A 26,572-nucleotide genomic window follows, 5' to 3' on the forward strand; every position below is an offset into this window, starting at 1 on the left:
TCCATGAAAAAAATAGGTGTATTTGTGGACTCCTGATTATATGAGGGGGTGGGGAAGGAGAAAGAGAAAAGAGGAGAAATACAAAAGGATTTAATGTAAGCACCGCTGAATTAGCAGGAATTGGTCCTCAGAAAATATGCATAGGATCACATTGGGCCTGTTCAGACAACACGCCATGGTTAGGCTGCTAATCCTTTTGCAGCAAATAGTTAGTAAGTGTGTTTAAACCATGGTTACGGAGCCACCATGGTAAGGAACGGTTCACACAACATGTTGAGCCATAATGTTTAGCTCAAACTGCTTAACCGCTGTGGCTTAGCGTGTCGCCTGAACAGGGGTCACTGTAAAATCACAGATACACTGACCCTTCCAATCTATGGGTTTCTTAAAGATGGCATGCTCAGCAATAAGGCATATTCTAAAGTTGCAATTGTATATAATCATTGTATTACCACATCTTATATTTACCTTGTGACTTTGGAATCACATAAATAGTCCCGCTGTCCGAAACACAGCTGACTAGAGCGCTGAAGCAGTCCAAGCAAGGGATAACGGGTGGTTTGTAGGACTCAACCATGACAGCCTGAGCTATAGGCTGAGCCACAGAGATCTGAGATTCTTGCTCTTTGCAATTTGTAACGGAAGGATCAGGGTCCTTCTCTGGTTTAGAAGGGCTTGGTGTACATTCTGTTACTACAAGCAACTGGTTTATCTCTGCATTCTTGGACTGGAAAGGCATTTCATGTAGTTTGACAGAGGATGCTGTACTTGAGTCTGTTTTAGATGCTCTGATCGAGATTCAACAGAAAATATAAAGAAATCAACATTTTTAAACTAAATTATTTCTAGCCTGAAGGAGTTTCCAGGTTATTTTTCTTGATTACTGCAACTTACTTACTAAGGTACTCAACAGCAACCCCCCCCCCGAATTCTGTTCTGTTCTTCAGTATTATTATTATTATTTATTTATATAGCACCATCGATGTACATGGTGCTGTACAGATAACACAGTAAATAGCAAGACCCTGCCGCATAGGCTTACAATCTAATAAAAATATGTTTTGACTGATTTTAGTGCTGCATGCTGTATTATTTATTACTGCATGGTTGTTGTTTTCTGAAGCCCCAAAACTTAGATCTTTTATCAAACTCAAACATTTTAAGCAGGTTTCAACAATAGATGAACTATAAGGATAGAACATCAAAATGGCTAAATAATTGTGGAAGGATTCTCTTTAAGGATTGTATAAAAGAGAATAGTTGTGAAAACTATAGAATTTTCTTCAAGTTATAGTGCTGATTAGTCCATGTTGCTTCATGGACTAATTATGGATAAATTAAACTGTGCCCGCTGATCAGAGGTATTAACTCCTAATGAAGCCAACAGCAACCAAGAATGCATTAAGCATCAAAAGAAAATACTTAGCATTTATATAGTTTATTTCAAGTGTTCAAAGCTTTCACATACATTTGCTCAGTAATTATGACAATTTTGTAGTAGGGTAGACAAATATTACAGATGGAAGGTTGAGACAGAACAATGTCTTATCTGAGGGCAACTTGTGAATTTATTTCTGAGATGTGATTACATAGAGGTTTTCAAAAACAAAATTAAGGCATTTACATTTTATTCTTTAAACTACAAAAGGATGCCAACTCCTACCCTAAACTTTTGAAGATTAATTACCATCTCATTGTAATTTTTTTTAAAAAAAGTCTACCTTCTTTTTCTTAGTGCCAAGCCTTCTTTAATCATGTATTCTGAAATGTCAGTACACAACCCGCCACTTTTGCTAAATATTTTCACAGGTAGAGGTGAAGAGTGATTTTCCTGAGACAAAATAAGATTTTTTTGTGATAAAAGTTCAGCTACTGTTGTTCAGTGCATTACTATACAACAAAAAAAGGAGAAAAAGTCTTCACTGTGTAGCAACTGACCAAATCACCAAATTCATATATACAGTTATTTTTTTTATCAACACACAGAGTCAGGAAATATGACCATTTTTATTTAATCTAATTATATCCCATTCTTCCACCAAAAATAGTGCTCAAAAATCAAAACTTGTATATTTGCTCTGAGTTCACAGAAAATTTGTCTGTAACCCAATAGTAACTGAGATTGTTAAGAAGAATGCTCAGATACAACTCCCTTCAAAAACATTGTGACTTACTTTCCAATAAATATATTTATGATTAACAAATTGGGGAATAAATGGGAAACGAATTGGGCATGCATGTCTTAAATGGCCTAGTGATGAAGATTGAAATGAAAAAAGATGCCTCATTGTTTGTTCCCTTCACTAACAGGAAAGATTTAATCCATTCTTAGTGACTTAAATTCCCCATATTACAGTCGATAGCCAATTAGAAAGCCATTATTATCATTTGGTCTTTCAGAGACAGTCTGTATTCTCATAGGCATGTATAGTCAGGTCAACAACATGTCATAAGCATAGCTAAAGAGAATGAAGTGGTGTCTTTCTTTGGTACCTATTGCTTAGAGTCAAACACTAGATGCTTTTCTATTTAGATGTGCCATGTGGGACCTCTTTAATTTCTTAGACTTTTTTTAAAAAATGTGTTACTGCATTTTAGATTTTTGCAGTGTTGCCAGCTTTTTATCTTGGTTTTTGCTTTGATTTTATCTGTTTTAAACTTACAGGTTTTCATTATGTTTTACTATGTTGTTATATTTTATGGTTTTAAGTTTTGTCTTGTGAACCACCCAGAGAGCTTCAGCTAATTAGCAGAACAGAAATGTAATAAGTAATTTAAAATAAAATATTTGGGGATATACCAGATAAACCAACAACAGCCATATTTACACATTTGGGCATCGCCATGGTTTCCCTCCCAGGTTGTGGCTCATTGACCATTCCCAAATGTAGGGTTCTGATGCAGAACAATCACTATCAGAATTCAATGCCCCAAAAGGCTTGCTAGTAAAGCCACCATTCCCTTAAAATATTCCCCCCATCCCACTCCTAGACATTTACTGACACTTTTCACCAAACTAGATTTCTTTCAAAGCAGACAGTATACCTAGGTGAGATATTGAAGATTCAACTTTAGACTTCTCTAGAATGAACAAAAACTAGTCAAACTAAGGGCCTATTGTATCATCAATCAATGGGATTCTACCACAGACTGGGAGCAGGCCTTTGGCTTGAGCTCTTCTTGCTATGGGGAGAAAATAATGAGCACACTGGATGATCCCACTTCAAATAAAAGAAGACAACATGCTAAGCCAGGGTTAAGCCGCTAACCCTTTAGTGAGCATGCTTAAACCATGGTTATATAGCCACCATGGTTAGCTATGGTTCACACAACATGCTAAGGCATAATGTTTGGCTCAAAATGCTTAACCACTGTGGCTTAGTGTGTCATCTGAACAGGGTCTAGGAGTACATTTTGTCATTTCCTCCCTGCAATGAATTTGAGGGTGGGGGTTTAAAGTTTTACAAAACTAAATCTTGCTTCAAATCTCAATCCAGTTAGAATTCTAGGGCCCCAAGTAAGAACAGGCCATGTTCCAATGGTTACCACCATATCATTAAAACAGAGGTGATCAATCTCCCTGAAAGGAGAGCTGTTTTGTTACACACCTGTATTATTAGATTTACCACAGCTCCAGTTAAATAATGTGAAAGAGCATCACATGCAGTTGCTGTCCACTGCTCAGTCCCACCGGCTGGTCTAAAATGAGAAGTTGTGGGTTACTGTTACAGTCCAAATAATATGCTTTCTCCCTGTTTATACCATTTCTGCAGAGGATTCAGTTCTGCAGGCAGAGCACATATAATACCAACAATTTGATTTCAAGTAGTATTTTTCAGTTGTCTGGAGATCTTTTATTCCTTTTTTTTTTTTTTAAATGGAGGAATTCCAAAAATATTCGTGTTACATACAGATGCCCTCTGAAAAGCGTACATACTTCCCACGGCTTCTGCATGGCTAGAGAATAAATGGTATAGCAGACACAATTTATACTTGGACCAGGGAGATAAGAGTTCAAATACCTGCTCAGCTGCAGAACTTACAGGGCAGAAGTAAGAATGTTTCAGTATTGCATTAAATTGCAAATTACCGTATGTCTGTTAAGGAGCACTCCACTGCAAGAGGCCTGACTGTCTTGAGAAACTGTTCTAGTTCTCTTAGACACACAGTATCCACAGTTCTGGCTATGCCCAAATCAATGAGGAACACCTGCAAAAGATAATTAGTGTAAGGGGAAAAGTACAGGTTGCTTGGTCAACTTCAAAGGCCTTTCTTAATCTTATCAGCTGTTTAAAAGTTCTGATTGGATTCATTAGTCAACTATTCCCCCCACCCTCATTAGCCAGCTGTGAAGTCTTATCTTACTATGATACTGCAACAATACTGTATGCATTTTCAAAACAGATTATTAGTTTAGACTGAAGAGTGTATTAATAAGACAGGCTTATCATATGGAATAATTTTTAACTTGTGAGGCGGGAGGAGCAATCCTACGGCCCCCAGACAGCATCTGCAAGGCCACAGGCTATTTCAGATTCCTGGATCCGAGGTCAGAGACAGCACTCTGATCTTGGAGGGGGAATCCGTGCTCCCCCTCGCAGCTGCCTCTCTGAGGTTGGAAACACAACCTTGAAGAGGGGGGCAAGGGACCAGTGGGGCTGGGATACAAGCTATCCCAAGACCTCTCCAGCAACCTTCCATTGCCTTCTGAAATGCCCAAGTTGGTGAGTGAAAAAGTGAAAATGCAGAGCGGGAGCAGTAGGGAGGCAAAGATTGCCTCCTTCTCTGCATTGGATGACCGTAAGCCTGAGCTTGGAGGCTTACGCTCATCACGATAGTACACTCTTAACCTACTGTCTCCATAGCATAGGGGTGTGCAAGGGGTGTGCCCAGGCACATCCTAATGTCTCAAACAATAAGTGCTGAATTGAGGAAGCCACTGAGTAGGGATCCAGATGTAGCAGGAATGGTCCCTGGCTGCTCACTGTCATGCTGAAGAACCGCCGGCTCTGAGAGAGCACCATTACTTCCAGCCACAAGAACGAAAAGGAATCGCTTTGCTAGGAGCTTCTCTGCCAGAAGACATGCTTCAAAGAGATCAGGAGGATTGCTCCTAAAGGCTAGTACCGCCTCGTAAGCCCCTCTTCTGGCCAGTGTCAGCACAAAGCCCCACGAATGGTGGGGCTTGAATACCGTCTCCTCATTCCCCACCCTGTAATGGCCTTCCTGTGGTCAGGCAAGCCGAACACAGAGTAGGTCATCTGTGTCTACAGTGTTTAATAAATAATTGAATAAAAGTAATGCCCTTTATGACTGAATATGCATTGAATGTTCACCTTTAAAAACAAAAATTCCCTGGGTGCACTCCCTAATGAAATGTGCTGTGTACGCCTAAGCTCCATAGATCCATGTCTTTTCACCAATCAACTATGCCTTATTCCAGAATACTCCATTTTAGTTTCCCATTCCACCCTCCAACATCAATCACACCATGACCACTAAACATGTACCCAGTTCTGGTTGGGTTGTTTTAGGGTTTGCCTCCTTTAGGACTTTTATTTCTAAATGGTTTTTTGGGGGGAGGGGAGGTACTTCTGCAAACCCTGCAGACTGTTGATTCCTCAATCTCATGTACGCTTCATTAGAAAACACTATATCAATAAATGCATTATTATTGTTGTTTTTGTTGTTGTTATTGAGTGAATGCTGCCATTTTGGCTTTATGAGGATAGGCTCTTGGAGAATTGTTTGTATATATGATGCAACCTTCCATTTTTAATCACTAACTGATTAAACTAAGCACAATGAAACCTCTCTGCATATCAACAAGAAATGATTTTCTAAAGAGATGTACCTCCACCACTCTTTCTGAAAGAATCCTGCGGATCTGGCCTCTTTGCCATTGATTCAGATCACATATATATGCAGCACAACTCATATCCACTTCCCACTGAACTGTTTTACTCACAGATTCAAAGTAAGTGGCAGCCATTTTTTCCTGTAAACTTAATGTTTTAAAGAAGGAACAAGTGAGTGAATCAAGTCACCGTAAACATAGTTATTGCTATAACTCATAGAAAATAGTATTTACAGAGAAGAGACTGCATTACAAAATAGCTATAACTTCTTACTAAATGAAGAGTCATAACACGGGTAAGGAGACAAAGTTGAACTTTGTCTTGGAATTTCCAAAAATTGACACACTTTACGTTATCCTGTTTGGTGAAAAGACCTGTATACCATATTTTCCTATACCAATCGTTTCTGGCCTTTTCATCTGATTTGGGGAGGGGGACCTTGATTTTACCCTTTCCAGTTTTTACCTGTTTTCTATCAAATGTAATTTTAAAATTAAATCTATACTATTATGGCACAACCGCGTTGGTCTTGTTTACAAATTCAATGGTCAAGTGTAGCACTTGATGTGGAAATTTGATTGTGTTAATCAGGGACTCAATAGGGACTATGGTTTCTTGCCAAGTTCTAAAGACCAGGGGAGAACAATCCTACAGCCGCTAGTGTCGGGGTGGGTGTTCCCCCACAAGATTGTCTCCTTTAGGACTTTTATTTCTAAAGGTTTTTTTGGGGGGGGCAGTACTTCTGCAAACCTTGTAGACTGCTGATTCCTCTATCTCATGAACTCCCTGTCACCTCCCCCTTGCAGCTGGCACAGAGAGAACCATGACAGCTGCCTCTCCATGCTCGCAAAAGCAACCTTGAAGAGGAGGGAAAGGCAATGGTTCTGTGGGCGGAGAGGTAACTGGGGATATGAGTGATCTCCAGTCCTCCCCAGCCTCCCTTCCTCTTCCTCTGCAGAGTCCTAGTTAGATGTGGGAAATACCCATCTAGCAAAAATGCAGAGTGAGAGAAGTGCAAAAATGAAGATCACCTCCGTGCACCTCATGCTCTACATAGGATGTCATTCAGCCTCCATGTTGGAGGCTGACGAGCATATGAATAAGACTGTGCCCCTAGTACACTTTGTGATTTGTAACTCTTGCTTTAAGAGAACAGAATGCTTCTTTAATTGAATTTTCAGACTCAAAGCCTCCAGTTCCACTTATAGCATTTGATGAAGTAACTGGGTTGTAACCCACAAAAGCTCACACAAATGCATTAAACTATCTGAACTGAAAAAGTCGATGAGCAGGTTGGCATGATCAATGCAGGGAAAATAAGCCACAGTGGCTCATTATAGTTAGCTTAATTACCCTTGCTGAGCGCAAGTTGTCATGATGCCCAAACTTGGCAAGGGTGAGCAGCTGGGGTGGCTTACAAACCACCCAGCAACCCTAGAACAAGCCAAGAGTTTCAGGGTGGTTTCTAAAGCACGATCCCCAGTTGGGTTCGGACATTACAAACCGTACCCACTGAGGGTAATTATGTGGTTTGCAACCATCACGCACGAGGAGGGAAAATAAGCCTCCGTAGCTTATTTTTTCTCGGTGTTCATGCAAACCTGCCATATATGTGTGCTACATTTAAGCCTTGAATTTATTAAGTATGTTGCTTATGTTTATCCTGAAAAAATGAGTACTGTTTTTTCTTAAAAGCCAAACAAAGCATCACATCTACATCTTCAATACTGTTCTGAAAAGAAATCTGGTTCTGTAGAGGATAAAGACACGTGTAGTAGTGTCAAGTTCTTTACCTGTTGGTGTCAAAACAATACACTGCAGCTCCTGAAAATAACCTACTGGGTTAGAATCCAACGTAAGTCTTACTTAGAGTTCACTTACTGAAATGAATGGGCTTCAGGTTAGCCTTGGCTAACTTAAGTTCAATTTATTTCAATGGTCTACTCTAAATAGGACTTATGTTGGATTTTACCCACTGGCTCCTCTAGAAAGGGCTAAGAATTAAGCAAGTAGCTCACTATTCATTTGAGATTACACATTTATTTTATCTATAAGAAACGTGCCTCTATTATGTATTAGTTTTGTAAAACCTACAAAGGCCATTTCTGCTGCCCTTTGTTTGTAAATGTGGAGTGGGAAGGTTGCCTAACTCCTCTCTGATGTTTTCCCTGGTGAAGCATACAATCTAGTGTCCTGTCTGTGATACACAAATCCATCATGACAAACTAACCAATTCTGCACAAGGAACGAATGGCTGTCATTTAGAACTGTGTTTTCATAACTAATGCAGCCACGGCGTCAAGTTCCTCCCATACCTTCTCAGAATTTGTTCTGATGACATAAAATGCACGAAGATCTTGCTTGGGGATACAATGTGATTAATCTGCACTTGCAATTCTTTGTTGCAATCTAATCTCAAATCTTCAGACTGTGACAAATCTTCCTTCCCAGGTTTTAACACATCTTTTGTTGCCTTTTCAAAGGTTTCCTCTAGAGCAGGATCCCATACTTCATTGTGGCAGCTGGCAGTCATTTGGCTATTGCTTTCTTCCACAGTAGGATCCCATATTTTACTATGGTATCCGGAAGACATTTTGCTGTAGAAAACAGAATGGTTTAATTTAAATTTTATCTATTGTCATATCAGTCAAGTGGAGGCAGAAATGCCCCTCCAGAAGCCCACAACAGCACACACCCAAGTTTGAAGCAATTGTAGTATATAATACTTCATGGGAAAGTTCCAAGCTGTTCATACACACATAAATTGCAAGTCAGATTGAACTTGCTGTGACAACTTAATGAAACAACATACTTGCCTTGTTATGTAGGATGCCAGACCTTCTTTAACCAAGAGGCTGTTAACACTACAAGACAGCTCTGGTGATTCACCCACACTTTCATGGAGCTTGACAGTTAGTACATTGTCTTGCGATTTCTCTACAAGGAGACAAGACGCTTACATTCAAATATCCAAGAAATAAATTAGCTGGGAATATTTGGAAAGAGAGAGATGTGCTAGCATGGTTCTGGGACAACTTTACCTGTGTTATTTTGTTATGTTATACTTTTATTGCTTTTACTGTTTTTAAAATTGTTTTTGAATTTTATAAGCCAGCCACCTTGTACAGAGAAGAGTTATCCTAAAAAAAGTGGACCAGAGGGCTGCCGTCTAACTGAAAAGCCTTTGGGCTCTGGATTAAAACAAACCAGGATCTTAAAAAAAAAATTCTCTGACATACACCAAACATTTCAGAAGTTTCATATCCTTACACAGAATTTTTATCTCATTTGTCATCATAGTGGTCCTATAATGTAGGACTTTTAAGAACATGACTTCAAACTATCCAACTTGTTTCACGGATGAATTCCAAATGGTACTCCCCACCCCCACAACTGGATTTATTTACATATTTATTGAATTTATATAAAGCCCCATAGCCAAAGCTCTCTGGGCAGTTTACAAAAGTTAAAAACAGTGAACGTTAAAAAGTATACAAAATTTGAAACCATCAAAAATATAAAAACAACAGTATAAAACAACAGTATCCGTTTAAACAACAACAGTTCTGGGGTCCATTAAAATATTAACAAACAAACTTCGCATATGTTGTTAAATGCCTGGGAGAAGAGAAAAGTCTTGACCTGGCGCCAAAACGATAACAATGTTGGCGCCAGGCAAGCCTCATCATTCCATAATTGGGGAGCCACCACTGAAAAGGCCCTCTCCCTTGTTGCCATCCTCTGAGCTTCCCTTGGAGTAGGCACTCAGAGGACCTTAGATATTGAGCGCAGTGTACAGGTAGGTTCATGTCGGGAGAGGCGTTCCATCAGGTATTGATTGATTGCTAATTGGCTGGGTTGTGGATGAGTCCCTGTGCACAGCTGGCTAGACAAAGTGGACCACTGAGCTAATCCAGTTAGGGAGAAAAGAGGAGAGGACACTGTGCTAGGTCCTGGAGCTCAGCTAATTACAGAAACAACAAACAGCTCTACTTATGCCTAGAAGGCTTAAAAAGACTGGGAGAACTTATCCCAGGGGAACAGATAAACCAGTCTCCAGGGGAGGAGTGACGCATCTCCAGATCTTCTCCTCTGAGAACTTATTCTTTGGTTTTTGAGCAAACACTTCTTCTTTGTTCCTCTTGTTGTTGTTTATTCGTTCAGTCGCTTCCGACTCTTCGTGACTTCATAAACAAGTGAACATTTAACAGTACCCAAAACAAAACAAAACAAATGACCACAAGTAGCGCATCCAGCTTATACATTTTTATAGATTTTAAAAAAATTAAATTTAAAGTTTTTAAGTGGTATGGCAATATACTCATTGTAAGACTGAAGCTGGTGTTTTATACCAAAACTTTTCACATTTTAAAATCTGCTTATATGTGTATGTTTAAAAATTGTTAAAAGCTATAAAATTTTAACAGTTTTAGAATTCAAAATGTTTAAATCTATAAAAAAAATATGAACTGGATGTGCTACTAGTGGTCATTTGTTCTGTTTGGAGTGCTGTATTATGCACACCACATCGGCTGTGTATCGGTTGATTTACTTACCAATAACAAAGCAGAGCATACATTTGTTTTGAATCAATTCTTCAAATCTGTCCTTTGATTTAGAACTCCATTCATTTTCTCCTTCACATGGTTTGATATGAGCCAGCTTGCACCTGATGGCCTAAATTAAGAAAAATAAAAGTGGTTTCTTTAGTTTGTTTATGCCATTCTTTGTCTCCAATCCATGCAATAAATAGATCTAAATCTCATCCTTGCAATGGCATTAGGTACTTCCAGATACATCACAAAGCCCCACAATACTCACCTTCTCTGCTCAACAGCAATTTGCCCTGGTTCTACAAGCTGCCTTGAGTGCTATTTTTTGATAGAAAAGTGGGGTTCAAATTAAATAAAAAATGTGGTCTTAGTGCAATTCCCTATGGTGCTAATGGGGGAAAACTTCCAGGGGGAATTTTTCACACATGAACAACAAAGGGTCTTGTAGCACCTTAAAGACTAACCAATTTATTATGGCATAAACATTTATGGACACTGACTTTCGTGTTATATTTACAAAATTGTGAGAATATAGTGGACATAGAAATGTACATTATAAAAACATACACAAACATATCCATAAGCTTTATGAACTGAACTGTAACCTTTGCAAAAGATGCTTTGTCAAGGTTTACCTGGCATTCTGTATTTTTTAAGACTTTCTATTGCTAGAAGTAGTTTTAACTTACCTTTGCTGGGAGGGCTAAAAACTCATCTTTTATTTTGCACATTTCTTTCACATTTATTTTAGCAGTATTGCCAAAGTCAACATATTTCACCTCAACTTCTTGATGGCCTGGCAATCCTTCAGAAAACATTACAGAATTAGGAACCAATGAGAGGCAAATATTATGCAGTCATAGGTAACATTTGCACACATCTGTAATCAACAATTACTAGGGTGGGTTTTTTTTTTTTTGAGACTATAGACAAAATATTCAGTACTCAAAGTGGGGTAAAATGCCATCTCATTTTATTTTAGGTGGATATAATAATTGGCTTAACACCCCAGTTTTTTCTCCCACTTTAAAACTACTCCACTTGGAAGTAACATTCCACCAGTTTACTCTCTCTCCCACTTTAGGCACCGCGCACATGGAAATTCTTTAATGCTAGCAAAAAGCCCCACATGAGCCAACACTTGTGATGTCTCCATATTTCTCTCTGTTACTAAAGTAAGTATTGTTTATTGGTCTGCTTTCAATAAAAAATGCCCAAGGGTCCAAATAAGTTTTAAAAGAACAGTATAAGATTTAGGTTTTTTGATACAATAGTATCAACTCCTAAAATAGACATCCAATTTGGAAAATGTTAGTTGGCACTTGCCCTGCAGACCAGAATTTGAAAATACATTTTAAATTGCAGTTTGAAGGAAAAGTGTAAGCCATAGTTTGCCAACTTTGGATGTAATTACAAACTATGTTTTGGAGAATCAGAGCAAATGAGGACCACATAGGCCTGAGGACAACCAAACCGTATTTTGCCATTATTTTCATGTGAACCAGATCATCATGTGCAGCTTTGCAATTACACTTCCAAAAGCTACTAGCATGAAACTAATTTACTACTTGTCAATGTAAGCATATGACAGGTATAAGCAGGGTGACCATATGAAAAGGAGGACAGGGCTCCTGCAGCTTTAACTGTAGTGATGAAGAGGGAATTTCACCAGGTGCTGCATGCATTCAAATGGCACCTGCTGAAATTCCCTTTTCTATGCAACTGTTCAAGATACAGGAGCCCTGTCCTCCTTTTCAAATAATAATAATAATAATAATAATAATAATAATAATAATAATAATAATAATTATTTATTTGTTATCCGCCTCTCACTCTGGATCGAGGCAGGGTACAACACAAATGCAAACATTATATAACCAATTAAAACATTTAAAACTAATACATTATTAAAAGCAACACATTATTAAAAGGCAAATTTAAAATTCAAGTGGGTAGACCTGTCGGAAGAGATCAGTCTTTATGGCTTTCTTAAATTCCAGAAGACTATTAAGTTGACGAATCTCTCCCGGCAAGCCATTCCACAAACTGGAATGGTCACCCCAGTATAAGACTTTGTTTTAATTGTAAAGTTTCTTTGTCTGGGAACAGATTGATCTTCCATACACATCAAACTATATACAAACTGAATTACTGTGTAAAGGACAAGTGTATATTTGATAAAGAATAAAAAAGAAACCACATTAACCGCTATTAATTCCTTGTGAGGAGGCATCGAAGTCACCTAGGTATTCTGCATTGCCTAGTAGCTGTAGCCAACCACAGTTACAGCTGGTTCAACAGAAGAAAAGAGAATCAGGACAGGGACTCTTTAGATGGATCCAGGACTCTAAGGGAGGAGGAGGCAGGCCAGATGCAGAGGATAAGAGCATGAAAGCCTGATAGCTAGAAGCTCAGAGGAGGAATGATGGAGCTGGTGAAAAGAACTCATGAAGAGTGACCACAAAGAGCAATGGGGAAAAGTAAAGAGTGGAAAATAAAAAGGGTATAGGAGGAAAGGGAGAAGGGCAGCTGGGCTTCCTTGAAGGCCAGAGTCCTACAGCAGAGATAGGACTGTTAGCAAACATAGAAGAGATCTATGTATGTAGCCAGCAGCAGTCAGAAGCCAACAGGTGGAAGAGGAAAGACTTGCTTAATTCCCCAACCAACTCAGGAACTGCATCCTGACTCTGCAACTACTTATCAATCTCAGGCATAACGTAAGCAGTCCCTCAGCACTGTAAACCTTCAAGCTGCTCCAGCAGTTACTACTCTGAGAGTGTATATTGCAGTCCTGCAGTGACTGACCTCAAGCTATGATTGTGTATCCTGGATCCTGCAGACACTTAGGGTTATTGATCCAGAGACTCGGGGCCTTATCCTGGAACTACTTGCTACAGTTACCAAGGGGAGATTCTGATCCAGCAGCAACTCTTTGATTAATCCTGTGCTGTATCAGGGATTAATAAAGTCTAGAATTGCTGCATTTACATGGTTCCAGTAATCATTTGGGATGGAAAGTGGACAGAGGACATGTTCCTCTTGGCAGAAAGGGTACAGTTTGTGAAATTCTATATTATAATTTTATTTCATACACACACAGTGAGAGAGAGGGGAGAGGGAGAGAGAGAACAGATGTACTTTAAAAATTCTTTGAAGAGCAATATAAAAACCCAACAACTAAATAATCCAGATACCTACCAATAACCTGTGCTCTGTACCAAACTCCATCTTCAAATCTTGCTATGCATGGTTGACCCTGGACTGGACAGAGAACTTCCAAGCTGACTCCACCTTCATTTTTATACACTTCATCCACTTTGCTCAGGAAAGCTGCAAATTCTGGACCTTCCTCCAGCTATAATAATAATAATAATAATAATAATAATAATAATAATAATAATAATAATAGCACTGATTCCTATGAATTGTTAAAATGTATTTAGCATGAGTGTACTATGTTGCACTGAACATCAAACTGATGCATTACCCACTTAAAGAACTATTTTGTATCTACCGAAGAGGAGATGTTCTTATGTCATGGGAGAAAGTGACATGGAGCAAGTGAACAACAGGGCACATTGAATTCACATTGAATGTCCCCTCTTGCAGGATACTCCGTTCCATTCCCCTTCCTCCCTGATTTTTTAACCCCCTCAACAGTCAGCAGCATTCTGAGGCTGAGCATGCTCACTCCTTATAGTGTTGTTTGGAAGGTGAGTTGCTCCCTTATTTTTCCCCTCAAGGATTTTTCTTTTTTGGTACTTCTGCAAACCTTCCTGTTTTCCCAAGCCGTCTAATACCTCCCTCTTGTGCATGGTCTCTGTTGTTCTGGCTACAAAAAAACCCAGTACTTACTCCTGAATATTGCTAATCAAGGTAAGTGGAGATGGACACGAAAGAGGTACGATGCAGACATAACCTTCTTGATAACTATGGAAAGTAGAGAAATATAGGAAGCTGCCGTATACTGACTCGAACCATTAGTTCATCTAGCCCAATATTGTCGACACTGACTGGCAGCGGCTCTCTGGGGTTTCAGGCAGGAGCTTTTCCCGCCCTAACTAGAGATGCCGGGGCTTGAACCTGGGTTCTTCCCTCCTCCAAGCATACTGAAGGCTTCTGCTCCCCCCCCCCCCAATCACCCCATCCCTTCCATGGTTTGCTTTAACTGTGGTATTTATTTATTGCATTTTTATACCACCCAATAGCTGAAGCTCCCTGGGCAGTTCTCACACACACACACACACACACACACACACTAATTTTCTATGGGCCTCTTCATACAATCACTGGCTTGCATAAGCTATGGCGCATGCGGGCATGTGCCTGATTACTGCCCAGGCATGGTTTGTCATGTTTTCTAACTGAGGCAACATGTTTTGCTGGAAGGGAACAAAACCCTCAAATAACTCAACAGCCAATAGATTATTCGATGGCTATTTCGCCCTCCAACAAGCCGTGCTGACCGGGTTCAGAGGACTTAACAATTATTTATTTATTTATTTCATTTATGTCCCGCCCCCATAGCTAGAGCTCTCTGGGCGGTTTACAGAATTTTTTAAATTGAGATAAAAACGAGTATACAAAGTTTAAAGTTCTAAAATGCAGAACATACATACAAAAAATGTTAAAAATAAACATGTGGGTGATTAAGATGTGCTGCCATATGCCTGGGCAAAGAGGAAAGTCTTAACCTGGCGCCGGAAAGATAGCAGCGTTGGCACCAGGCGAGCCTCGTCAGGGAGATTGTTCCACAGTCTGGGGGCCACCACCGAAAAGGGCCTGTCCCTCGTTGCCACACTCCGATCCTCTCTCGGAGTAGGCACCCAGAGGAGGACCTTAGGTGAGCAATTAGGCAAATAGCACCCAGCATGCACCATGACTTAAATAAGCCAGTTATCTGCAAACTGGGTCAGTATGCTGGCTCTAACTATGGTTTATGTTACTCACGTTGCCTTGTAACCATGGCTTCCAAATCTGTTTCAAATTTTGGTTTAGAGAGTTTGCAGTATTGTAGCATTAGTCAATTTCTTAAACATGGTTAACTGATTAGAAGCAAGCTGAGAGTTTCCCAGGGAAGAGAGTAGGTGACAGGGACCCCATGAGCCCATGGCATGCTCTTGGTCTAACCATAGTTCGAGTAATCAGGAACACTGACTCCGGCATGATGCAGAACTAGCGTAAAATGTGAGCAAACATGTTCGGATAGCACGAGTGAAGACCAGCAATTAAATACTACAGGGCAACTGTTGTGATTGCCTTACAAATAAAATCTCTTCACTGGTTGCCAATTAGTTTCCGAGCAAAGTATAAAGTGTTGGTTATCACCTTTAAAGCCCTACATGGTTTGGGTCCAGGCTACCTGTGGGATCGCCTTCTCCTGTACAATCCGCCCTGCACACTCAGGTCCTCTGTGAAAAATCTACCTCAGCTAGCAAAAACTAGATTAACAACTGTTACCCAGACGACCTTTTCTTCTGCTGCTCCCAGACGGTGGAATGGCCTGCCAGAGGAGACTCGTTAACTTAACAGTCTACTAGCATTCAAGAAAGCTATAAAGACTGATCTCTTCTGGCAGACCTATCCAGCAGAATAGGATAGTTTTTAGGATGTTTTTAACAATGTATATTATGTTTTAATTGAGTATTATGTATTTTATCGTTTATTGTTGTTCCCCGCCTCGATCAAAGCGGAGAGGCAGGTAAGAAATATATTATTATTATTATTATTATTAAGTGGGGAGAATTGTAAGGTTCCTTACCAGGAACATCTATGATAAGCAAAGTCAGTAAGGAAGAAATTACATTACGTTAATCTAAAGAAGATTCAGACATCACACTAAGCCACCACAGTTAAGGATTTTGGCCTAATTATGGTGCTTTAGTGTGTCACCCGTGTGTGGGAAGGGAGAGAAATCTGCTACATTACAGAAGCACCCTGGCTAACCATTCTGTTGCAGTAGCATTAAGGGGCCGCAGGGTAGCTTACCGTGAGAGATAACGGGCTCTCTGGGAGTTAGAATGGGCTTCAGGTGGTTTCTAGGCTACCACCATAGAGTTCACCAGCAAGAAAAACTGCTACTACCGGCAACGCTCAAGCCCACATGGAATTTCTCTATGATTGCCCAGCCATTCTTAAAATTTTTGAAATGGAGAGGCCCCAGAGAGCCTTCTCGCATCATGATGGTGGCCAGGATGTGTGGTAAACTGTGCAGAGGTGCATGCCCTAACAACAGAGGGTGGGTGGGTAATGGAACAACATGGTGACATGCGGTTCTGCCATTGCGTGGCAGCCCACTTGCAGTGGTTTTGCGACCCCTCCATTGTTAACCTAATCGCTCCCTCTCCTCCCACAGTCAGAGACCAGACATAGGTTTTAATAATCAGACTTTGGGAGTCAGAATAAAGGCAGCAAAATAAGTCACAAGAATGACTTGATGATCACAAGATCATCCTGAATGAGCATACATGTAGAGGAAGGAAAGTATGGGGGCCAAAGAGCGAGCATCATGTGTTCTCCACAGAGACTGCAAAATGGAAAAAGTTTCCAAAAAATACACTGATGTGGTGAGCCAGCAGGGTATTGTGATGACTGTGTCAGAGTGAAAGGAAGACGCAGGTTCAAATGCCCATCTAGCCAGAAGACTCACTGGGTGACCCTGAGCCAGTACTCTCTCAGCTCAACCTACCTCACAGGGTTGTTGTGAGGATACAAGGATACTCATATCCACAGCCTTGACTTTCTTGGGATAAAGAGGGCACTTGCACATGAATGTGCATGTGAAAAAGTAAGGAAGAGACCCAGGAGAGGACAATCGCAAATAGTCAAGACCAATTTGAGAAGGAAGAACAGATGCTCATTTTTCTTTTAAAAAAGCACCCATTCCAACAGTAGTGCAAATATAAGCGTTAAAAACCAAAAAAATAAAAACTATCATGTATTTGGAGATACACAATACAGATTAGTGCCTTTTGCCAACTATGTCTCAAATTTCACCGCTCCAAAATTTTCAATGGAGAGCGGTATATAAATATTGTAAGTAAATAAATAAACAGAAGGGTTCCTAGTTCAAAAAGTGCAGTTTGTATAGTGAGGAGTGAGAAATTTGCACTTCCTGAACCAGAATGTCATGGCATGGCAATATTCACATTCCTTTGAATTTTGGAATGCAGTGTAGATGAAGGCTCATTCTATATTTCAGCTTATAAAGCCAAGCAATGATCATGCAAAGTCGACCATATCCTGTGATTGGACGGCTTGGGATAAGAAACTTATCACTGTCCAAATGTTACTACAACTTCCGTTACCCTACACCACGGACTATGCTGATTTGGGCTGACAGGAGTTGCGGTCCAACAACACCTGGAAGAAGGCCACAAGTTACTCGCTCCTATGCTAAACCATGATTTAGCGAGACCTAAACAAGCCTAGTTTCTTCTCCAGGCTTGTGTGATTCCCCCAATCCTCCCAAGTTCAGGGGTTTAGAAGTTTCAGGGCAACCTATGTCTGTTTGTTGTGTCATCCAAATCTGACAAACTGTGGTTAACGTTAACTATGGACAGGTTCAAACAAGCCAACTTCAAACGATTGTTTCTGAAGGTGGCTTTTTAAAACTAATCACATTTACTGTTAACCAGAGTTCTGGGTTCAGATAACCTGGCAAACAATGGTTAACTGAAAGCAGAAGCTTCCAAACACCCCCTCCTAGCCATGCAGAAGGAGGCTAGGCTCATTCATGTTTCACTAAATCATAGTCTACTGTGATGTTCAAACGCAACCATAGAAAGTTTATGGTCCAGGCCTTCCAACCACTGAAAGTCAAATAACAGAACTTGTTTTTTTAAAAAAAGCCTATGCATAACACAAGTACTAGAAAGATATCTAATTTAGTGTTGTTTTATAAATTTCCAGCAGCAAAGTTCTCTGTATACAGAAGTTTAAGCATCTCAGAAAATGCTTTACAAGAAATGTGAACATAAAAATTTCCTGAATGATACTTACCAGCTGAATACAAAAGTCACCAGGATTTTTAATGTAACTAACAACAACTGCAACTTCTGTATCTTCTTGTGGTATCACAGGAGGGCAGTACTGCAGTGGTACATCATCTTCAGACTGGTCAGAAAGCTCATTGCAAAAGCTAGTAAAGTTAAAGAGTCCAGAAGTAGTGTTCAATTGAATTTTTTTAAAGTTAGTCCTGGTGTACAATTTACTGAACACTTTCCCAACACTGAAACACATTTCTGCATAACCAAGGAACAGAACTCAGGGCAAGATCATGAAGACAGAGGTTCATTTAGTTCTCAATGACTTCCACTAAGTTCTATGGGATGCCCTGCATTTGAAACACAGTTGTAAACATAAGAGCCTCCTCCTTATTGCCTAACATATGTTACACAGCAGGTCCACAATTTGAACTTTTTATCTTAAATCAGTCAACAGGTGTATGAACGTGATCAAAGAGTGATTAAGTCTTCTACTCTGTACCCCCTTCCCATCACAAAACCCATGGGATGCAAAAAACAACACTGACAGGCATTAATCATGATCTCCCGTGTAACTTCAGTTTGCCCCCCCAGATCTGGAAACACTAGGGCAAGTTTAGTTGCATCCAAATGGTGAGGCCAAGAGCATGCTTTTGCTCTTGCCCATGTTAAATGAATAGCTCCCATTCATTTCTATGGGGAAAAATGAATGGCTGCACATGCGGACAACATTCTGGAGAGTATAAAACCTGTTTGCCAACAACATAACCACTTGGCAGGCTGGTAGCAGCAACTATCTCCCTCCTGACGACAGCTGCAAAGTTGTAGGGAGGGACAATGGATTTCTGATATCCTCCCTACTCCTGCCTTGGTTATGGAAAGGACAGAACTCCTTCCCTTCCCTTCCCTCCCATTCCAACCAAAGCTTCTGAAATGTGATAGAAATGAGGCAAGGAATGCTTTCAAAGGAACTGGATGTCCTCTTATGCTTGGTGGAACAGGTTGTAGACCTCAGTGTGGAATATCAGGCTGACTCCAATGATACACTGGAGGATGGGTAAAGAGAGAACCAATGAAGGGGAGATGGACTGCAACTCTCCAGTCCGCCCCTCCCTGCCCAGAATTTAAACAAGCCTTTAGTTAGCAGTATTTAAAACCTAGGCAGTATATAGCAAAGTGTAAGTTAACTCTTTTTTGTTTTGATTTGCATTATCAAGTAAAATGAATTAGAGGACGGGGGGAATTACATAGACCAGGATCATATGACGTGAACCACCATGGGTGATCAGCCACGGTGAGTTGTTGTGCAAACCAAGCATGGTTTCTGCAGGGTGGCTGATTATTCATAAACAAGCTACCCTGAGAACCCATGACTCGTCTTAAGGTTGTTGATACCAATGGTTGCAATTGCAGAAAAGGTGGTGATGTAGAAACTGAGGCAAAGAGGAGTTCTGCTGTAAAAGTGCTTGGGATATGCATCGTAGCCAGCGGCAGGGTTGAGAGGGAATGAGTTGGGGGGGGGGGGGAAGGGAAGGCACAGCAAGTCCCATTGTCTGTCAGGAGTACCATGGGTTGTTTAGCGCACAAACAACCCATGGTGATTTATTCACAGCTGGCTTAGCATCATGTGCAAACCCAGCCATCACATCTTCAACTTAGAATATTTTTCATAAGAATAACAAATAAATTAATAAAATATCCATTTTGATTTTGGATATGAAAGTTTGAAGGGAGTAAGAGGGAAATAATTTGAATGAGAAAAGGAAAATGACTGGAGTCCCAAGTGCAGAGAGCCAACTGGAATTTTAGTCATTAAGCAGTAGCAGCTAGTCATGCTAATAACACAAATATAAAATGTACATTATGCTAAATCGGCCTCTGATAGCAAATATACCATTTCCCACCACTTAATCATATTCACTTGAGGCAAGCCCCCATTGAGATCCACAAAATATTGTTTTAAGACATTAAGTATTAAAAAATAAACACATACCTTGCTAAATCCAAAAAAACTAAGGCATCTCTGAGAGATACAGGCATGTCACTGCTTATTTTGTTTGCTGGAGGTTTCATTAGATCTACAATAAGAACACCATCCTCTTCTCTGAACACTTTCATTAGAACAGCTTTGTAATTTACCATTCCCAAAAATGCTGTCCTTGCTTCTTTACTCCAACTTTCACTCTGTTGTGGGCAGAAGAACAACTATTTCAATTCAGAATCCCAACCACCTGACAAGTCTAGGAAAGAGGTACATAGAACTACTTTAGTAATGCCTTGCTATAGTTGCTAGAGATCATCATCAAAGAAATCTTATAGCTAGGGTTCAGCTAGAGTTAAAGTTCGCCAATGTGGGAAAGGCTCAATTCAGACATTGTGTCAAACCATGATTCACACTAGTCATAAATCCAAACCAATGCTTGGAAACTCAAACATTCAATAGGCAAACCATTGTTTAAAGCAGAATGTCTATTTTCATTTTCCATCCCCTTAGTATTCAGACAGACAATTTAGTTCATACTTACTGAATTTTTGGGAACGATATCCTTCAGGGAGCATTGGAGCGCTAACTTATTTATACCTCTAAGTTGTGCGTCCATAAGAGAATCAGGCTTCCGTACAAGCAAGCATAAGTCTTCAATCACTATATATTCTAGCGTGACATGTTCTGGATTCACAATAACTTCATTTGGTACTCTGATAGGGAATGGAAAAATGCTAATTATTTCTTAATATAGCTTAGAATAGTAAGTTTAAAGAGGCATATTTTTAAAGTATAAAAAATGGTTTCAGTTGACTATAATTTCTCAATAGGTCCAAAGTGGAAAGAATCGAACATTGGTTACTTAGAAGATTCCTTCTGGGTTGTTATGATGAAGGAATCCCACAACGTGTTAACTCCCTCTATTGTCCAGGAAAGGCAGAGACCATGTGATCAGATTGTTGCCCAAACAATTTTAACCAGCCCAAAGTTTAATGATGTATAAACTTGATTAGTTAAGCCTTCTTATTCTTCTATTCAGTTCAGCCTTAAGATTCCTAAGGAGAATTGAAAGTCCGCACTTCCTTTACATCAACATTGTTTTTAACTTTTGTAAACCGCCCAGAGAGCTCCGGCTATGGGGAGGTATATAAATGTAATAAATAAATAAATAAATAAAAGTTGGTAAAACATAAAAAAAACCATCTTATATATATTGTCAGTAGAAATGAACATCACCAAGATTCCATAAAACTGAAAAAATAGTGGTAGTAAAACTACTCATACCCTGAAACAATTAAAGCTTCAGGGTGCCCAAAGTCTATAAGGAATATTTTCATCACAGCAATATCACCAATTTTGTATTTTGTTGGACCACAGGGTTTCCCCTCATTTGTCTTCTGCAATGGAATTAGTTCAATTATTTTTGCCCGGCACCAAATTCCATGTTTTTTACTTTTAACGAAGATTCCCGTACCTGAAATAAGTTTTCAAAAACAATCAATATAACTTAACCATATTCACATGGAACATTTGTAGAACAGCTGAGCTTCAACATTCAATCTTTGGAACTTTAAAAACTAGTTTAACTTCAGTTATCATTCTCATCGCTTCTGCAACCACCGGGGAACTGACAGATAGACCCTGTTCAGACGACACACTAAGTCACAGTGGTTAAGCATTTTGAGCTAAATATTATGGGTTAACGTCTCATGTGAAGCATTCCTAACCACGATGACTACATAACCATGGTTTAAACACACTCACTAACCATTTGCTGCAAAAGGTTAGTGGCTAACCATGGTTTAGCATGTTGCCTGAACAGGCCCATGATGGGCCTGTACAAACAACATGCTAAGCCGTGGTTAGATTGTCTGAACATGGTCAATGTCTTCAAAGAAGGGGATGCTGGAATCTAGGCTGCCAAAAGCTACTGTATCGCAGTTACTCTACAGATTATCCAAGAATTCCAGAACTTCGTTTATATAACTTACAATTAGTGATAGTAAATTGGAAAAACTAGCAAGGCCTTGCTTGCATATAATTTGACAAAATATGTGCAAAGGAGGATTGAATAGTTCTTACTATAGAAATTCAACTGTGAAACCTAGGTAGTAAACTAAACTAAGAGCTTTCTAATTTCAAATAGAATCCAAACAAGATCAGAGGCCCCAGCCAAAGTCTGAACATAGTAAATGTGAACCAATGAAATTGTAGAATGTAAAAGATTACTCAACTTATTTCCCCACTAGTGGGAAAAATTATGCAATTATGTAAACATTAACATTCAGATAGTTTGAGAAGTGTTGTTACCTATTTCCAAGACGTCGCTTGGGGATGAACTTTTCTTAGTACAAAATAACTTCAGCATTTTTTCCAGATGAACTGCAGTTTTCTTTTGTGAAACTTTCCGAACATAGAAGTGGCTAGGATTTAGCACACAACTGACAATAACTAATTCAGTAGAGTCTGTGTAGGATAGAGTATTTCATAAAATTAAAGAACAATGACCAGAGATCATAGGCAAACTTTACACACTATTGAAAACTAAGACCATATTAGAATTCTTGAATTGTCACAGAAAGGAAGACACATGTAAAAATGATTAGCTCCTCCATTCTCAGCAATGATTTGAACACAGAAAGAAATGAACTGAATTGAATGTAGAAAATGTCCATTTGGGAAAATGGTCACATCACCAAATTCTACTACAATTGTGAGTATCTGCCTGTTCACTACTATCAATTGATAAATATGTGTGCTACTAGGTCACCAGAATATTAATCCTGAGGAATTATAATGTTTTAACATAAAGCATTCACATTAGTTAACATATTGGGCAACTCCGGATACTACAAATTCTGGATCAGACCAAAGTCCTATCAAATTCAGTATTCTGTTCCTACAGTGGCCAGTCATATGACTATAGGAAGACCACAATAAGGACATGGAAACTGGTAATGAGTTGGGGGTCCTCTGATATTGGAGTTAATTCACCAGAAAAGTTATTCTAAAGTTCACTTCAGATCTCGAAGGAGACAAACCAGAACCCAAAATGTTATTGCAAAGCTCAAACTCAGCCTCTGAGACTTAGCTTTCCCTCAAATCTGTCCACTTCTTCATAGACCGGGTTCAAACGTAGTGGTGGCAAATCATGGATTAATGAATCCAAGATTTTCCACAGAATGTGCTGTGGCCATTTTGAATATTCACCCTCCAATCAGGGGTTGCTACATAATGTCTGAATCCAGACACTATAGTTAATTGTGGGTTAAACAACCTACAGTTAACTTACAATTAATAGTTAGGTTAACCATGTGCTATTTAATCTACAATTAACCTATAGTGGCTGGGTTCGTATGTCATGCAGCATCACCCATTAGGGGTTGAATATTCAAAAAGGCTGTGGAACATGGCTGGCACACATTGCAAGAAATTGTGAGTTAATGAACTCACTATCTACCACCATTATGCACAAGCAGTCTCAGTGACACACAGGTTAAAATGACCTCATCACCAGAGTGGGGGAAATAAGACATGGCCCTTTCTAGAAGGAGTCTTTGGCTGTTTCCTTGGCCTTTGTTAAAGCTAATTTCCTTAATAAAGGAAGGCAGTCCCCAGGATTATTAGCAAGTGCAAGCATCAGACAAAGTATGCCCTTGGGATCCAACATTGATAGAAAAACCCATTCACAAAAATCTTAAACTGGGTGTTTGGACAATCACCAGTGTTAAAAGAAGCCATTGTGGCTTCTCCCCTCACCCCCATGGTTTGCATAATTACCCGTCTTGCAGCGCAGGTTGCTGTGTTTTCTGAACCAGGTGCGCAGCACGGCAGGGGCGATTTTATACCCACCCTAAAACTCGTACTGCAAGTACCTATTTTCCGGCGTATAAGACGACTGGGCGTATAAGACGACCCCCAACTTTTCCAGTTAAAATATAGAGTTTGGGATATACTCGCCGTATAAGACTACCCCTCTTCCAACGCACACCAAATAAAAATTAAAAAAACATCAGATTTGATTTCAATCCTATTACCTCCTTCTCTGCCTCTCAGATCTCCCACACACACACACAGAACACAGACCTCTGTCAGGAGTTGCTCGCCCCCCCTCGCTCTCCTCCTTCCTTCCCTCCCTCGCGCTCTCTCACTCGCTCGCTTTCTCTCTCTCTCTCTCTCACACACACACACACACACACACACGTGCACGCGCACACACACACAGAACACAGACCTCCGTCAGGAGTTGCTCGCCCCCCCTTGCTCTCCTCCTTCCTTCCCTCCCTCGCGCTCTCTCACTCGCTCGCTTTCTCTCTCTCTCACACACACGTGCACGCGCACACACACACAGAACACAGACCTCCGTCAGGAGTTGCTCGCCCCCCCTCGCTCTCCTCCTTCCTTCCCTCCCTCGCGCTCTCTCACTCGCTCGCTTTCTCTCTCTTACACACATGCATGCACGCACGCGCACGCACGCGCACACACACATTATTATTATTATTATTTATTTATATAGCACCATCAGTGTACATGGTGCTGTACAGAGTTGCTCGCCCCCCCTCGCTCTCCTCCTTCCTTCTCTTCCTCCCTCGCGCTCTCTCGCTTTCTCTCTCTCACACACACACCACACACACACAGAGAGAACTCAGGAGCTCCCGCTCCCTTTGCCTGCCTCAACCCCCGACACCCTCAGAACCCAAACAGTAAGTTTGGAAGTTACAGCACCCGCCCTATAAGACGGCACCTGGCGTATAAGACGACCCCCGACTTTTGAGAAGATTTTCCTGGGTTAAAAAGTCGTCTTATACGTCGGAAAATACGGTAATGATGTGAACAATATCATGTGCAGGGGCAGAAGCAAGGATGGATTTTAGCTGAATGATGTCACTTTACTATTAAATCTGTTAAGAACTTAAGACCAGGGCCGGATCTACACTACTGCTTTAAAGCGCTTTATAACAGTTATAAAGCGCTTTAACTGCTTTAAAGTGCTATTTATAAAGCGCTTTAAAGCAATAGTGTAGATCCGGCCCAAGAAACTCTTTACAGGATTTCAATTACATACCTGCTTTCGATCTAAATGGCACCAGCTGTTTTTGGGAAAATGTTTTCCGGTGTTTATCTTCGGAGTGTTCTGCAGAACACACTTAAAAAACAACAACATTTAATCACCTCCACATGTAAATAGAATAATTCCCATGCTATCAAACCAATTGACTGAAGAACTGACCACCACCACCAAATTACTGAAGTAATATATGGGACCTCCAATGGTTAGTATCAGGTGTGAAGAGCACCTGGAAGCCATGCTCACTGAACTGAAAACACACCTTATGATGCCCCAAGGTCTTCTCTATTACTACCCTTAGTAGTAAGTTTCAAGGCTGGCCACCGGCTAAGGCATGCATGTTTTGTAGGGTGTGTGTGTTGTATCCACATTTCCACTGAAGTTTGATTATCTTACTCTCTAAATTCTTAACAAATGCAACCCTCAGATAGACTTAATGTTTGTCAAATTGAAAAAGTTACTAGTTCATTCAGTCAACAGGATTGGCATACCATATCCCCATTTCTAAAGTGCTCCACATACCCGTCTGAACATTAAATACCACAAAAATGTACATGAAGAGATGAAGTAGCAATCTTTATGAGTTGTTGTACACCAGTAAACTAAGTTGTCCACTCATTTACTGGGTACCCCTCAAAAACAAGGCAGGTCTAAAAACCAAAGAAGTAAAACTAGCAATGAAGCTGAAGATCAAATTAAAAGCAGGACATATTTTAGTTATCAGAAGAATAGCTGTGATCTCACTAACAGGAAGCTCTATCATAAACTAAAAGGACATCTTCCATGCTACATTTTGTGAACCGCCCAGAGAGCTCCAGTTATTGGGCGGCATAGAAATGTAATAAATAAATAAATAAAATACAACCTTCTAATAAAAAATGAAATTCACCAGACAACTCGAATTCTTAAGTGAACAGCTTCATAGTAACTCTATGAATTTGAAGAGAAGTGATTTCCAAGTATGTGTACATGTATCTAGTTATTGCCTAAGGTAAAATATAATTCTAAACTAAAACACCAAGAGATTGGACATGCACAGCTGAATTTAATTAGAAAAAAAGTTGGAATATATATCACAGCTCTTGGATAAACCTGTAGTTTGAACTTAAGAAACCCAGAAAATA

The 26,572-nt window shown here is 39.9% G+C and overlaps 1 protein-coding gene across 1 annotated transcript in view; it reads right to left on the minus strand.

The window, feature by feature from the left end:
* The window catches only part of RNF17 (ring finger protein 17), a 61,234-nt gene that overhangs the window by 15,995 nt on the left and 18,667 nt on the right, over positions 1–26,572 (minus strand). The window contains exons 10-24 of the mRNA XM_063127077.1: positions 22,691–22,846; positions 21,665–21,854; positions 20,922–21,093; positions 20,390–20,580; positions 18,413–18,551; positions 13,610–13,766; positions 11,101–11,216; positions 10,415–10,535; positions 8,675–8,795; positions 8,174–8,401; positions 5,855–6,005; positions 4,091–4,209; positions 3,609–3,699; positions 1,722–1,831; positions 469–788 (exon numbers count right to left, since the gene is read on the minus strand). Coding sequence (XP_062983147.1) covers positions 469–788; positions 1,722–1,831; positions 3,609–3,699; positions 4,091–4,209; positions 5,855–6,005; positions 8,174–8,401; positions 8,675–8,795; positions 10,415–10,535; positions 11,101–11,216; positions 13,610–13,766; positions 18,413–18,551; positions 20,390–20,580; positions 20,922–21,093; positions 21,665–21,854; positions 22,691–22,846 — 2,382 coding nt within the window. The remainder of the gene's footprint in view (positions 1–468; positions 789–1,721; positions 1,832–3,608; positions 3,700–4,090; positions 4,210–5,854; positions 6,006–8,173; positions 8,402–8,674; positions 8,796–10,414; positions 10,536–11,100; positions 11,217–13,609; positions 13,767–18,412; positions 18,552–20,389; positions 20,581–20,921; positions 21,094–21,664; positions 21,855–22,690; positions 22,847–26,572) is intronic.

This window comes from Elgaria multicarinata, chromosome 5 (genome assembly GCF_023053635.1).
Source record: "Elgaria multicarinata webbii isolate HBS135686 ecotype San Diego chromosome 5, rElgMul1.1.pri, whole genome shotgun sequence".
NCBI lineage: Eukaryota > Metazoa > Chordata > Lepidosauria > Squamata > Anguidae > Elgaria > Elgaria multicarinata.